This window comes from Montipora foliosa, chromosome 11 (genome assembly GCF_036669935.1).
Source record: "Montipora foliosa isolate CH-2021 chromosome 11, ASM3666993v2, whole genome shotgun sequence".
Lineage (NCBI taxonomy): Eukaryota > Metazoa > Cnidaria > Anthozoa > Scleractinia > Acroporidae > Montipora > Montipora foliosa.
The window spans coordinates 7,914,365-7,928,731 of NC_090879.1; the positions used below are offsets into that span (position 1 = coordinate 7,914,365).

A 14,367-nucleotide genomic window follows, 5' to 3' on the forward strand; every position below is an offset into this window, starting at 1 on the left:
GTGGACTGAAGAATGTAGGTTGCCCATATCCAGGCATTCGAAACAATTTGACGAAAACTTCCTGCAAAAAAACCGCTTTAGAAATGCGAAAAGGTGCTTCACTACGCAATAAAAGGTCAAAGAACTTAATCAGAAGGAAATCGTACCTTAATTCTACAAATACTCAAATTAATTGACCATTAAAAGTTATTCTGGCAAGCCCACGATTTTTCTCTGTAACAAGAGTCTTTCAACTGGGGTGATTATGACTATTACCAAAAAAAGCAAAATTTCATTAAGCTTGGAAATATGTATTCACAAAGAAAGGAATAGCCAATGGTGAAGAAGGATTTGAGTTTTCTTGAGACCGATAGCCAATCATGAGGCTGCATGCAAATAATTTTTAGGTCCGCGAGTTCATAAAAAATCGCTGAACGCTCCCCGTTGACTCCAAAGGACACAACTTCGCGTTTAAACTGCTTCATCTACAGGTGAGTACTGTCTTTACTTTATTTCTAAGATTATTTGTATTTTTTATCGCCTCAGGGCTTTAAAATATTGCTTGTAGCTTTTTATTTCTTTTTTTTAAAGTATGCTAGCCTGGGAAGAATTGTTTTACGAAGTTGTGCGTAAGGCAAGCTTGTCTTAAGCTTCTTGACTGTTATGTAACTTAGGGCCTATTCACACCAAGCTCCTTTCAGGATCGGATTAGTTTAAATAGATCTAAAACCGATCCAAGGCCATTTCTGTGGAGTGTTCATATTAAGCGTCCGTGCGAGTCAATTGAGTTCACGAGGATACTTAAAGGACACCTACACAGTGCTCTAAATAGACAAACCTCTTGAAAATGGCAGAGTTCGTGGAGTTGAAATTATCGCAATGACCTCAAGTGAAAAGTTTAACGAACACCAAAAGATGTTAAGACAACGAAACAGAATGATTTTTCGCTACATTTGGCGGCGACAGAGGAAAAATTTCCCTGCTTTTGTTTTGCGTGTGTGAATACCTGCGCAATCAAGCGCGAGAGATTTGGGGGGCGCTTCTGGATTGCAGAAGGGTTACGCTTTTACAAACGTTGACCTTATAGAACTCAAGTGTAGCACTCATATTTCAACAGAATTAACTATAATTGAAGGGTAATGTGAAGTGCTGTTTCTACCCATGTAAACCACGTGAGCGTTAGCCCTACTAATGGAATTGGACCAACACTAGGACAGAGCAAAACTCTGACCAGGGTGGGAATTGTTTAGTCTCTTTCCTTGTGTGCACAGCACATCTGGATTGAGCCAGGTAGAGGGAAAAACCAGTTTTGGGAAGAAACGGTAAGCCGGTGGAAGGACGATACACTTTGGCTTTCGTTAAAATACTGTCAGCTCCAGAGGAACCAAGAGCATCTTTATATTTCTTCTACTCTGTTTTTACTAATAGATGTTTCAACTTTGTTCGACACTGGATTAAATCTCGCTGGGAACCAAGAATTGACATTTCCTCGCTGATCTTTTCGTAGATCTCGGCATTTTTATTGTTCAGCATTAGTGATAGCGGTGTTTTTATTTCATTTTCGCTCCACGTTTCGCCTCTTTTCGCTATTACGCTAAAATCACATCGAAAACCTCTATACTTACAGCTTAAATGGCTGTCCAGCAAAATAGCCAGGTTACAAAGGGAACTGATCTTTGGCGCCGTTGTCTTCTTATTTGGCTCGATCTCACATCGATCTAGATTGGATCGATCCGAGACCACCTTTCTTGCTATACTACTTTGGATTGGTCTCGGATCGGTTTGAATGTTCAAATTTAGCACGCTTACCGCCTGGATCGATCCGAGACCGATCCAACTCGAAAGTGAGAACAGGTCCTTTTATCTTAATTCATGGTCGGTAACTGAGAAGCTTAGTCGTCATATAATAGCTGTTGAGTAGTAGCACGAGTCAATTTGTCAGTTGTGACACTGATATAATTATTGGTTAAGTTGAATGCCTCGACTGTGGAAATACGAGTCAAATAGCTGTCTCACTTTGCTTAAAATTGAACCACATATAAAGCCTTGATCGGCTTCTTTTCATTTGACTCTCGAAAAGTCAGTCAACCATTCACTAGATCCGTAAGTTTTGCCTAGTAACTTTTCTCAAGTTGCAACCGACAGTAGGACTGAATGAGCAGTCAGAATAGTTTCATTGTCAGCCTTATAACGACGGTAATTTTTTTCCATTAAGGTGTACAGAAACCTTACAAAGTCGCTTAACGATATGTTTCTTAGCAACGTTACCGCCCAACTACTGGCATAACCTTCTTAATTAACTTATGCATGAGTATATTTAATTGCGACATTCATGATTACGTAACTATAAAAAGCGACAACAATTGAATAACATAAAGAGTTTCATACAAGACCCTCTTCCTTTCAAGTACGTAAAAATCTATTAAACAACTAACCTCTTAAAAAAGTCCATGAAATACTGGGAAATGGTCACTGCCTTCTTGAAGAGTTGCTAACGGGAAATGAACATGACGCGTACTTTGGTTTGCGAAGTATCTCTGGTTTAGGTTGTGATGTTAATGACGTCATCAGTGGATCCGTTCTTAGTTAAACATGTCAATAAATATTAGAATGATATTATTCAAACTTAACGCTTTTAATAGCCCACTTAAAAGACGTAAGATAGCAAATGTTTTGATGTAATCATGACAGCAACACTTTTCGTTTAAAGCTTATTGTGCTATAAATGAATGTCATATTTCCTTACCGATCAGGAAACAAGAGACCGTGCGCACTTTGAAAAACACACTGATATTGCCTATTCTATTGATGTGCTCTCAACTAAAAGATTTTCTTTCAAGATCATCTCCTGCCTCAAAGCCAACACATTTTGCCATTTTCACCTTAAAATTGTTCTTGCTGTACGCTGTACGGGAGACGTCATTTGTCCCGCGCGGAAGATAGTCAAAGTCCTGGATCTATCTTGCACTTGACATCACAAACTGATTTGAAAAGAGGAACGCAAAGCGATTTCTCTGGTCAAACGCTTCCTCTTATCAGTTCGGGCGCCACGAACGTTAAGAAATTGAAAAAAAATAGCTAACTACCGTTCAGTTGATAGAAACCTTTTCCATACGGATAGATCTCAAGCTTTTAATGCTGAAATACTCACGTTAAATGTCACGCGTTCTCCTCCACGGAGAAGGAACGCTTCACTAAGGACTTTAGCGTGGGAGGCTATGTACCGGTTTGCAAAATAGCAGTCTTTTGTTCCGTGATAGAGCTGGTCAGAGTCTTTGACAACGCAATTTATGAGGTCGAACACAAAATAAACGCATTCCTTCCACCAGTTTAGGCGCTATGAACCGTTTAGAAATTGAAAAACTGTCAGGGAAAAACCGTTAACACAGTCCATAGCTATAGATCAGTCGAATACTCACGAAACGAGTGCGTGCGATTTAAATGTCTTAAATATGAAAGTAGTCTTTCGTCTTTTACATTTGATCAATTTGCATCAAGTTAACCAAATAATGACTTTTCAAGATGAATGTTTAAGCCCTAGGTGTACAAAACGTTTAAGACCTTCAAATAGAATAACCAATATCAATTTTTGCTTGTTTGTCGTATTTTACAGCGCTCAGTACTCGAGGTGTGTTCCCTCCGTGAAGACATCTGAAGAGTTTCTAACAGGCAGAGTGCTACTAATTTATAAGTACGAAGACGAAGACGTTTACGCTCTCTTGCCTTGTAACGTAACTGCTGGATTGTTCAATGTTACTCCAACTAAACCCTCAGTTAAGATTTTGATGAATGCAACAGACATTTCTCGTTATTCTTGGACTCCGATACGAACTTTATACTGGGGTTATTCCTTTTTTTTGTTCGCGGAGTTGCAAGCTTCATCCTTTTTTTCCCAGGGAAGTGAGTGACCCTATTGACCCTTTAATTAAAGATTCACCAGACCCGGCGCAAGTCTAATCTAATCTTGTTTTCAAGTTGCATTTGCTTCAGAGTGAAAATGAGGATTCGGAATTTGCATGTCATTAGCCACATGACGAAAGAAAATTATTTTTGTAATATTCACCTGGAGATCCACATTACATACCAGGTAGTCGTTTAACGAAAATCGATGAATCTCGGCAACTGCATGATTTGCATAACCTTCATGATTATTCATTCATTCATTCATTCACGAGCAAACACAAACATCAAATTTTACATAACAATAAAGAGAATGATTTCCTCCTTGAAAGGAACAATATTATTGAAATGAAAACATTGATAGTTTTATGCAAGTTTTTTTCAAGTTCGTCAAGACTAAGCAACTAACCTCTTTTAAGAAAGGCCATTAAATACAGGGAAATGGGAACTGTTAAAAGAGGAGCTCCTGAAAATGGGACGAAGGTCTAGTAGTTATGATGATGATGACGTCATCAGTGGACCCGTTCTAACTTAAATCTCGGAAATATTAGAGTGATATTATTGAAACTATTACGTTTGTAGAGTCCCAGAAAAGACGTACGATAACAACAAGAGCCATAATTGGTCTTGATAGCAAATGCCATGATGTAATCATGACAGAAACACTTTTTGTTCAAAGCATATTGTGCTATAAATTAATCCCTTATTTCCTTACCGACCAGGAAACGAGAGACCGTGCGTACTTTAACTTGAAAAACACACTGATGTTTCCTTATAAGCCCTGAACTAAAAGGTCTTTTTCAATCAAGATCGCCTCCTGCCCACGAAAGCCAACATATTTTTCCAATTTTATCTCCAAATTGGTCGCTGTACTGGTGAAGTTATTTGTCCCGCGAGAGAGCTACTTCAGTTAGCGTCCTGGATCTAACTCCCATTTGACATTCCAAATTGACTTGAAAACAGGAATGCAAAGCCATATAGGAGGCTGAACACAATAAACCAATTCCGATTCCTTCTCCTGTTCGGGCGCCAGAAACGTTTAGAAAAAAAAAAAAAAGCGAACGACCCTTAAGTTCATTGAAATCTTTTCCATAGCTACAGAGCTCGAGCTTCAAGCTCTATTTTTACTGTTGAAATACTCGCGAAATTGGTGTGTGTAACTTAAAATGTCTTCGATACAAAAGCAATGTTTTCCACACCGGCTTGGCGGCCCAGTGCCTTGAGATCCGGGGATCCCAGCGTCAGGACACGTTCTGACCACTCATTGAATTTGTTCCTGGTAGTCCGTGGTTCAATTTCTCAGCTGCTCTTGTAAATAGCCAACTGGTTTGCCTCCGGCCAGTTGGGATTCTTAGCAATTGTTGTTGAATGTTCTGTTCTGTCGTGATTGCTTCCATTGGCCCTGAAAAGCCCCTACGGGGAGTGGCCAATTAAGTATGTGTGTATGTAGATTTAACTTGCACCAATTTAACCAGAAAGTCACTTCTCAAAATGTTTAATTTTAATCCATCTACAACAGGATTTGTGATGAATGTCAGAAACACTTTTGTGCCATTCTTAGACTCCGCTACGAACTTTATATTGGGTTATTCCCGTTGTTCCTTGAGCGGAGGCTGTAGGCTTAAACTAATTTCTCCCTGGGAAGTGAGTGACCCCTATTGACCCTTTAAAGAATCGATCGGTCACCCCTTCCTCCCAACCCAGAAGTCTTCACAAATGTTTTTCAAAATGTATTCGTTTCAGAGTGAAAATAAAGATTCAAAATTTGTTTCTCGTTAGCCCTATGACGAAAGCAGTTATTTTTATAATATTCCGGTGTACCCTCACATCACATAGTCGTTTAACGAAATCGGTGTATCTCGGCAACATTATCCTCCTTCTACTCGCATAACCTTCATAATAAATTAGTTCACTCACAAGTATATTTAATTGCGCAAACCCAAACATCAGTTTTCCACCACTATAAACAGTGATTTCCTCTTTGAAAGGAACAATTTAAACAACAGGTAGTTTTATTCAAGGCCTTCTTATTTTCAAGCACGTCAAAAACTCTATTGATCAACTAACTTCATTAAACAGTAGTCAATTCGAAGAGCTTCTTAAAATGAAGAGGAGGTTGTTCTTTGTTTGCGAAGTGTGTTTTGTTCAGCCCGGTTATGAAGTGGATGACGTCACAGTCATTAGCTGTCCCGTTTGAGGTTAACGCACAGACTAAGGAAAGCTCCGGAAATGTTAAAGTAATATTCAAAACTTAACGTTTGTAATGACTAGCAGAAAAGACGTAAGATTACAAATGTTATGATGTAATTATGACAGCAACACTTTTTGTTCAAAGCACACTGTACTATAAATAAAGACCTTATTTCCTTACCGACCGGGAAACAAGAAACCGTACGTTTAACTCTTTCAAACCATAGGTTTTTACGACTTGTTTGTCGTATTTTACAAGGAAATTCGTGTTTTGTTCCAACCGTGAAGGCATCTGAAGAGTTTTTAGCACAAGACATAAAACGCTTCGTGGAGTAAGTAGGGCTTTGTGAGGTAAGTTTTTTTCCGAAGGTGGTTCCCCCTCCAGTGCTAGATTGCTGCATTCTGTGTTGCGCTGCACTATGTGCATTGTTAGCTGAATACTCCAGCCAAAATACGCTATAAAGGCATTTGACTGAGGAACATTGGATAACGACTATAAACGAAAAGTCCCGTCTCACAACCCTTCAGTGTTCGTTAACTCTGATGGACATACTCAGTGTGGCCTTTTCTTCAGCAATGAACGGTCGGCTTGCCACAATCTTTTGAATAGACTGCTGGTCGATGAACCCACATAACAGTAACCGTCAGACAAATTGAAGATGTCCAAGTGTTGAAACTGAAAGTTGAGTGCCAAGGTTAGACCCAGTGGGAACTTTACACTTGGGTTAACGTTTCTTTTTTGAGTAGTGGCGTTAAACCTTACAATTAATCCTGTTTTTCCCGGACGTGAGCGAGTGGCTGGTTCAGCCGTGAAATGTGTCAAGTGTTTTACAAATTCTGACAATTCACACTCCTTATTTTGCAGGAACATTTAAAGGAGACAGAAATACACATGGCAAAGTTTTGGCTCGTGATATTTGCATCTTTTGCTACAATTTCCATTGCTTCTGGTGCAGGTAAGTTTGTTTTAGCCGATTTGAGATGATGGAAACGCAGAAGTTCATTTAGATGTGTCATAGATTTACTGCGCGGCTCGTTCACTACACAGTCTCAAAGGACGCGGAAAGATTACTTGTTGAGTCGAAGGGAGCTAAGACTAAGCACCATTGAGCGCGCAGAAAGTTTAATCGTCCTTTTGTTACTTAAGGCCAGCACAACATTACTGTCTCGTTTCCCGCGATTGTGTTGAAATTTCAATTTCTAGACAACTGTGGGACTAATCAGCCCGCCACTCATTTGGGTGCATGCACTTCCTGCAGATGTATGGCTCAATACCACTAGTTCTAATTCCCAAAATCTCTCCATGAATTTTCATAGTGGAAACTAAATGTAAGTTAATCCATGAAGCTGCTGTTTACATCAATGCAGCTTAGCTTTGTTCTTCAATGGTGAAGTCAATTTTTATTTGACTTAAACAAAACACTATGGAAGAACGAAATGATACTGTATATGAAATGAATACTTAGCAAAAGGGTTAAGATGTGGGCCAATTACATACATTATAACAGAGAAGAAGTAGCCTAAATTTCTATTCTTATTGCGTAGAGTTTGAGACTCCTAAAGTAATTCACGCATCCGATAACGCGTGAAGATTAAACATTTGGGTTATTGCAACATTGAACGGGCTGATTCCTGCTTTATCACAAAGTCAAAGTCAAAGTCAATTTATTTAACGTCTGTAGTTCCTTCAGTTACGAAACTGGTATCAATGGAAGCCGACGGTGCGCCTTTTACCCTCCTCCCTCTGTAAGTGCTCCGTTTTACGGATATTTAAAGCTATAGCTACACCGATCAGACGAAAGTCGAACAAGACGTTGAAGTCACGGAGGATCGAACTGGGGACCCCTTGCTCCGAAAGCTGCGCACTAGCCAACTAAGCTACGCCTGCAAATGTTGGTTTTTGAGGAGAGGGGAAAACTTGAGTACCCGGGGAAAAACCTCTCGAGCAGGTTAGAGAACAAACAAACTCAACCCAAAGTATGGCGTAGAATCCTGCAATCAATCCCAGGCATTCCACATTGGTGGAAGGCGAGCGATGTCACCACTGCGCCAGCCCTGCAGGCCAGAAGGTAAAGCGAGAGGAGATAATCCCTGGCCTTTAAAAAAAGACTACTTTCGCCAATTTATATTATCGGTGCTATTTATTTTTATTTGTTTCAAATTTCAGACTACAATTATATCAAAGGGAGCGCTATTGGTATGTATCTTCAGTTTAAATGTTTATGGCAAAGGGCCATGACCTGAATACTTTCTTAGACATTCCTTTGCCCTTCAAAGCTGCATGCCAGCCCTAATGCACTAAATTGAGCAAAATCAACTGTTTTAAATCATTGAACTCAAACTCGCTTTAAAAACCAAAGGTATCCTGTGGTAAGATACTGCGTCAGGGAGGTGATATAGCGAATTATCAAGCCTATAGAGTGGTTACATATGCACTGTAATACATTATATTGAACGTCTTTCATTAGCAGAATAAGAGCATTCTTAACGACCATTTAACGAATGCATGAATGTACCTGCCGCCTTAACGACCATTTAACGAATGCATGAATGCGCCTGCCGAACTTGAGACGATCAGAAATCGATTACAAATTTTGCATTAGGTGGGTTCATATTAGCGGACTAAGGATACCTTAAGTACACTTGAGCCCTACTTCAGATGTGAACGGCTTTAATTTCAGCTCAAGTAGCCTACTTTGTGGCCATGGTAACTTATTGCCTTCAAAGAAGCCGAAGTACACTCTCAAGTCTAGTTCAGACCATCCTTACGAGCTTACTTATCTACTATCAAAACACATTCCGGAAACGGACGTCAATCAAGCATGTTGTGCGGCGGGAAATTGATTGACAACACGATTACCTTGAAACTCTCTCTTCGGTTTAGGAAGTGTCAGATCTGTAGCACTATTTCTGAGATGGTAATCAGTCTGATCAGAATTCCTTCTAACAAAAGAGTTTCTAAGATTGGGCACAGTGTCGTCATTTAGTATTTTATACATCAATGTTGATTTGGCACAAAGCCGCCTCGCATCGAGTGTGTCACAAGATAGGGTCTGGATAATATCAGCGGAACGATTATCATAATTGGCACCAGTAAGTACCCTAGCAGCACGAGATTGAAATCTTTGTAGCTTGTCTTTTAGTAATTTTCCGCAGTTGTCCCAAAGAGGGGAACAATATTCAAAGTAAGGCTATACTAGGCTCTTATAAACCTTTTCAAGGGTCTCTACAGGAACAAAGGGCTTGATACGCCTCATCGCTCCAATACCCGCACTGGCCCTCTTACAAATCATGTCAATATGACTATCCCAACTAAGTTTGGCAACTTTCATTAACTGTCCAAGTTCGGCGTTGTGATGGGGTAAATTACTTACATCGGTTAGAGTTTCATACAACTAAAACCGTTCTTTATCACTTTTTCCGTGCCAGGACCTGAGAATTGGGGTGGCGTTTGCCAAAGCGGCAAAAAGCAATCGCCTATAGACATTGACACCTCCACAGCCGAGTATGACTCTGCTTTGGGCGACATCTATGTGAGCAACTACGATACCGTACCATCAGAGAATTTTACGATCGCGAACACCAACCACAGTCTTAAAGTTTCTTTCCCGCCGAATATTTTCTATGTGAGTGGAGGCGGTTTGCCAGGAACTTTCACCACTGTACAGTTTCATCTCCACTGGGGATCAGACAACAACAAGGGAGCAGAACACACCGTGAATGAAATGCAGTATCCTGCTGAGGTAATGTGTTTCTGATGGCCTAATCGAGGCCGTGTGAAGACTAGTTGAATGCATGTGTCTTCTTCCCAAACACCTGCACAGGGCAAGTTTGTTCATGGGTAGCATATTTGACCCTGAAATGCACATGTTGTCTATCACCCATCGTCTTTAGTCCAGAATCCATCGTCTGCTTTTTAGTACATGCCTGTAACATTGCTAATATTCGTAGAGATGATTTTGGGAAGACATGAAATTTAAATATTTGAACTGCGGAATAGACATGAAATGAATGTTAGAAAGATCAACAAAATGAGCAACTCTTAAATAGTTGCCAGCAAGCCTGTCAAAAACCCAGGTTTTGAACGCAGCGATTTTCGCTGCACCGCTTCACCAACTGAACTATCAAGGAAGCTGGGAGCCAGCCAATTGCGAGTTCAAGTTATATCCCGTAACAGGTGAACAAAATCAATTGAAGACACTGTTGAAGTCAGGGAAGGTTATTCAAAGGAGAAGGAGTACAGAATTTTGACTTTTAATCATCTTAGTTAGTGTCGATAGCGTCGACGTGTTTGGCGGTGGATATCAAAGAGGAAAGAAAGGACTTCAACGCAACACTTGTACCCTGCGAACAGAGCCTTCCTTTAACCCGAAGTTCAATTGCACTGACCAGCAACACCCAACGCAGGCTCATGATCACGCAATAATTGACAGATATGGTGCATTAGCCTCGCTTTGGTTACAATGACCACTTCCGATTGATATCTCAACACAAGGAAGCCTAAATAAGGCCAGGCTTGAACAGGACTCCCAGCTGCTTTACAACTGGCACTGGGTTGTTCTTAAAGGGGCTATGTCACACAAAATTATGTTATTTCAGGGCTCCCAAAATGCCAAAAATGTAGAATGAAACATTGCAATCACCACTTAAAACGATTGAATAACATAGAAGAAATACAACAAAAGGAAAGAGATCGGAAGTATGGATGGACACAAATGGACAAGATTGAACGGGATTGCATTTGGGTAATGTTGAAAGGAGTTGGAAATTTTTTCAAATTTATAGCAAATCGCCTAAATAAAGGTTGCTTTTGCTCAGAATCATCTTGTTTATGATGTAACAATAATTTTATCCGTAAAGAAATTCCACATAACCATTTTCGCGTTTTAAGCTTAATTTCCCTTAAAAACCCCAAAATAACGTAACATAACCCCTTTAAACAAAGACGTCTGATTTACCTATCGTAAGCGGGATTTATCACGATTGACTGAGCGAGGCGCAACTGTTAGCTGATTCAATGGCATCCCACTATTTCAATGTTTAGAAATGCAAGCAATTAGATGCACGCCAATCGCAGTAAGTGTCTATGAATGAGTGTTTTTCAATTGTTTTATTTCCCACATGCCTCACACTTAAACCACTTGCGCCGAATATTGCATGGAAAAATGGTTCTCAAACTCAGCAACCAGAAGGTTTATCATGCAACTTTACTTTCCAGATTCATTTTGTCAGCGTCAACGTCAAATACCCAGACATAGCCCTAGCTTTGCCTGAGAGTGATGGTTTGGCTGTTCTTGGTGTTTTCCTTGAGGTACATTAGTATTTGTTAATACATATTTAATATATAATAATTAAACATTTAATATTTAATTGAATTGCATGCCCAGGGGAATTCTCGCCATCTAATTAGCTACCAAGACGGGGGGTATTCAGTGTGGAATTGCGACTTTAAAACGAGGCTGACCGATATTACAGCGTAGCAACGTGCGGCCTTACATAGCAACGGAGGAAAAAATTGGAAACATCTTTGTTTTCAAAGCTAATAACATAGAGGGCAAAATTACTGAATGCTGATTGGTCAATGAAGAGGGCATTTTTTCTAATTTTGCTTGTGACTAGAGCAGTTTCAATACTTTTGGGAGACCTTGACAGAAATGTTATGGTACCATGTGAAACATCAGTTATTCCTGAATAAGAGGCAGCCTTTTTTGTGACGTAAAAGTTACCATGGCAACAATAAAGCCCTGCAAAAACACCCCATATTTTGGCTTCAGTTGCTCAATCTCTAAAACGAACTCGGTGACCCCCATTTTTTATTTCTGAAATGTAATTAGCAAGCCAAGATGAAACTTTCTGCCAAGTTAAAAAAAAAACTATGGAGCAGATTCAGATCTATTTTAAATTTTCAAAATAATATGCGCTGATATTTTGCGAGTTGCGTAGTATAATAGTAAAAATGTGTTATTTTGCTTCAATTTTCTTTGGTAAGGGTGTTTAAAAAAAGCATCTTCTATAATAATAATAATAATAATAATAGTAATAATAATAATAATAATTATTATTATATTCATAGCATAAGACTAAAAAATTCTGCAAAAGAAGCGCAATTGTCGGGGTCGGAGGAAAAATTAATTGTGGTAAGGAAGGGTAAACATGGTGGGCATGGCCATGCGTGTGTAGAGTTGTAATTACGATGATCGCATTATTAAATTAGACTTTTAAAAAATTGTTAAGATAAAAATTTGATTCATATCCCACTGTATTCTGCGTCTCTTAAGTTACTCTCGATACCCAATGACTAATAGAAAGTGTCTCATTTTATAGGTTGGTGCTGATAATTCTGCGTATGAAGACCTTTTGGGTGACATTTCAGATTTAAATCCAGGAGGTAACAGTCTTTCTTACATTGTACTGCGCATGTACAGCACCAGAAGTCTATAACCAACTCTAATAATAATAATAATGATAATAATAATAATAATAATAATAATAATAATAATAATAATAATAATAATAACAATAACAGTAGCGGGAATGTTTGAGCTGTATGAACAGCTCTTGCCCACCAAGATCTACTCTAAACATAAGACTCGTGTTACCCCAGAAGGTAATGTGATGCGCAGATTATGTAATAAAGCACTGCATGGAGACAATAACACATGTGTTAGCGGGCTGCCCAGAACTTGCTCAAAATAAATATCTAGAGGGGCATAACGCTGCTCTGAAAGTTCTATTCTATGAGGTGTTGCATGACCTAAAGTTACTCGAAGATGTTGCACCGTGGTACTCTCCATCGCTACCTAAGCCACACTATGAATCGAGCCAGGCAGAGGCATATTGGGACATCCCTGTATATGCCGAACACCACGAAGTGAGAGCAAATAGAGTAGATGCCCGGGTTGTCGATCATGTAAAGATCGTGGATCGATAATAGAGGACAGAAGGATGAAGAGAAAATGGCAAAGTATGATCCCCTACGGTGGGAGTTAAAACAAAGGTATCCAGACTACAAGATTGAACAGACTAATGCCGTCATGGATGTGTTGGGAGGTTGGGGTGAGGAAGTCGAGAGAGACATCATTGGTATGGTTGGGGATAAAGCATCAAAGGTTCTAAAGAAGATGCAGAGGAGCATCATTTCCAGCTCATTGAACATTGCCAGGACATGTAAAGTTTTGAATTAATGAACTATGAATGAATGAATATAATGTAATTGTAGAAATATTATAGGAATTCTATCATCAGTGTAATATTATAGGATTTTTATTTGTTTCTTCTTCTTCTTATTATTATTTTTAAAGGTTTTATTTTTATTTATATATATTATATATATATTTTTTTTCTATTTCTTAAAGTGGATATAGTTTCTTTGTACCTCCTAGACTCATAGGCTAAGCTTCGCGCCCTATGATGTCATTGTAATTAGTGCATACAGATGTTAATAAACTGCCATAATAATAATAATTAAAAAATAAATAAATAATAATAATAATAATAAGAAGAAGAATAATAACATGCGCCTTTGCGACTAGAGCTCAAGAGACAGCACCCAGGGTACAAGATTCGACAGTTCAACATCGTTATTGACGCTTTTGGTGGTTACTCGAGGAGTCTGAAGGATGAAGTCAAGACGTTAGTGGGCTCAGATAGGTACCGAGAGGTACTCAGACGAATGCAGAAAGCCGTCCTGAGCCACACCCTTCACATCACTAAAACATTCAAAGTCATGTACCAGCCACTTATCACGTATCATATATATAGAAGATATTACATGGCCGCGCAGAGATACGAATTTTATCTTCGAGTGCTGTTTATAATATAGATATTATATAGATTATATAGATATTGATGAAATGACTAGATTTATTTGTGGTCTATCACAATCGGAAGCCTTGCAGGCTCTTAGAACCGTAATAAATTTAAATAAATTTGACCCCGTGCTCTTTCCTAGCATTTCAATCCTGCTGACATTTGAAAAAGGCTTCATGGAGAAGACCAACTTCACTACATCTTGTAAATGACCATATGGTAGTCATGCCGCACTCAATGATTGGAAGGCATAGGAGCTTAAAACACCTTGCCATTCTCACCAAGCCATTATATATATTTCTAAAAATGTCTTTTTTCAACAGTCATCAATTCAGGTCGTCTCGCTAACTGACCATTTCATTTTAACATTTCCGTTCGTTTCTCTTTTCAGGCATGAAAAAGAAGATCGCACCGTTCATGCTTAAGCCACTTCTTGCCGCCAACATGAAAGATTACTATCGGTACCCTGGCTCTCTTACCACTCCACCA

General features: G+C 39.2%; 1 protein-coding gene across 2 annotated transcripts in view; it reads left to right on the forward strand.

The window, feature by feature from the left end:
• The first annotated feature begins 411 nt into the window (after positions 1-411).
• The window catches only part of LOC137975958 (carbonic anhydrase 2-like), a 16,044-nt gene continuing 2,088 nt past the window's right edge, over positions 412-14,367 (forward strand). The window contains exons 1-7 of one of the 2 annotated variants that reach the window (XM_068823178.1): positions 412-470; positions 6,935-7,025; positions 8,237-8,266; positions 9,499-9,812; positions 11,288-11,380; positions 12,394-12,457; positions 14,270-14,367. The exon at positions 14,270-14,367 is cut by the window's right edge and continues 60 nt beyond it. In XM_068823178.1, the coding sequence (XP_068679279.1) occupies positions 6,962-7,025; positions 8,237-8,266; positions 9,499-9,812; positions 11,288-11,380; positions 12,394-12,457; positions 14,270-14,367 (663 nt within the window). In that variant the 5' untranslated portion in view covers positions 412-470; positions 6,935-6,961. Of the gene's footprint in view, positions 471-6,399; positions 6,421-6,934; positions 7,026-8,236; positions 8,267-9,498; positions 9,813-11,287; positions 11,381-12,393; positions 12,458-14,269 lie in introns of those variants that run through there. The other variant, XM_068823179.1, reaches the window with a different exon arrangement.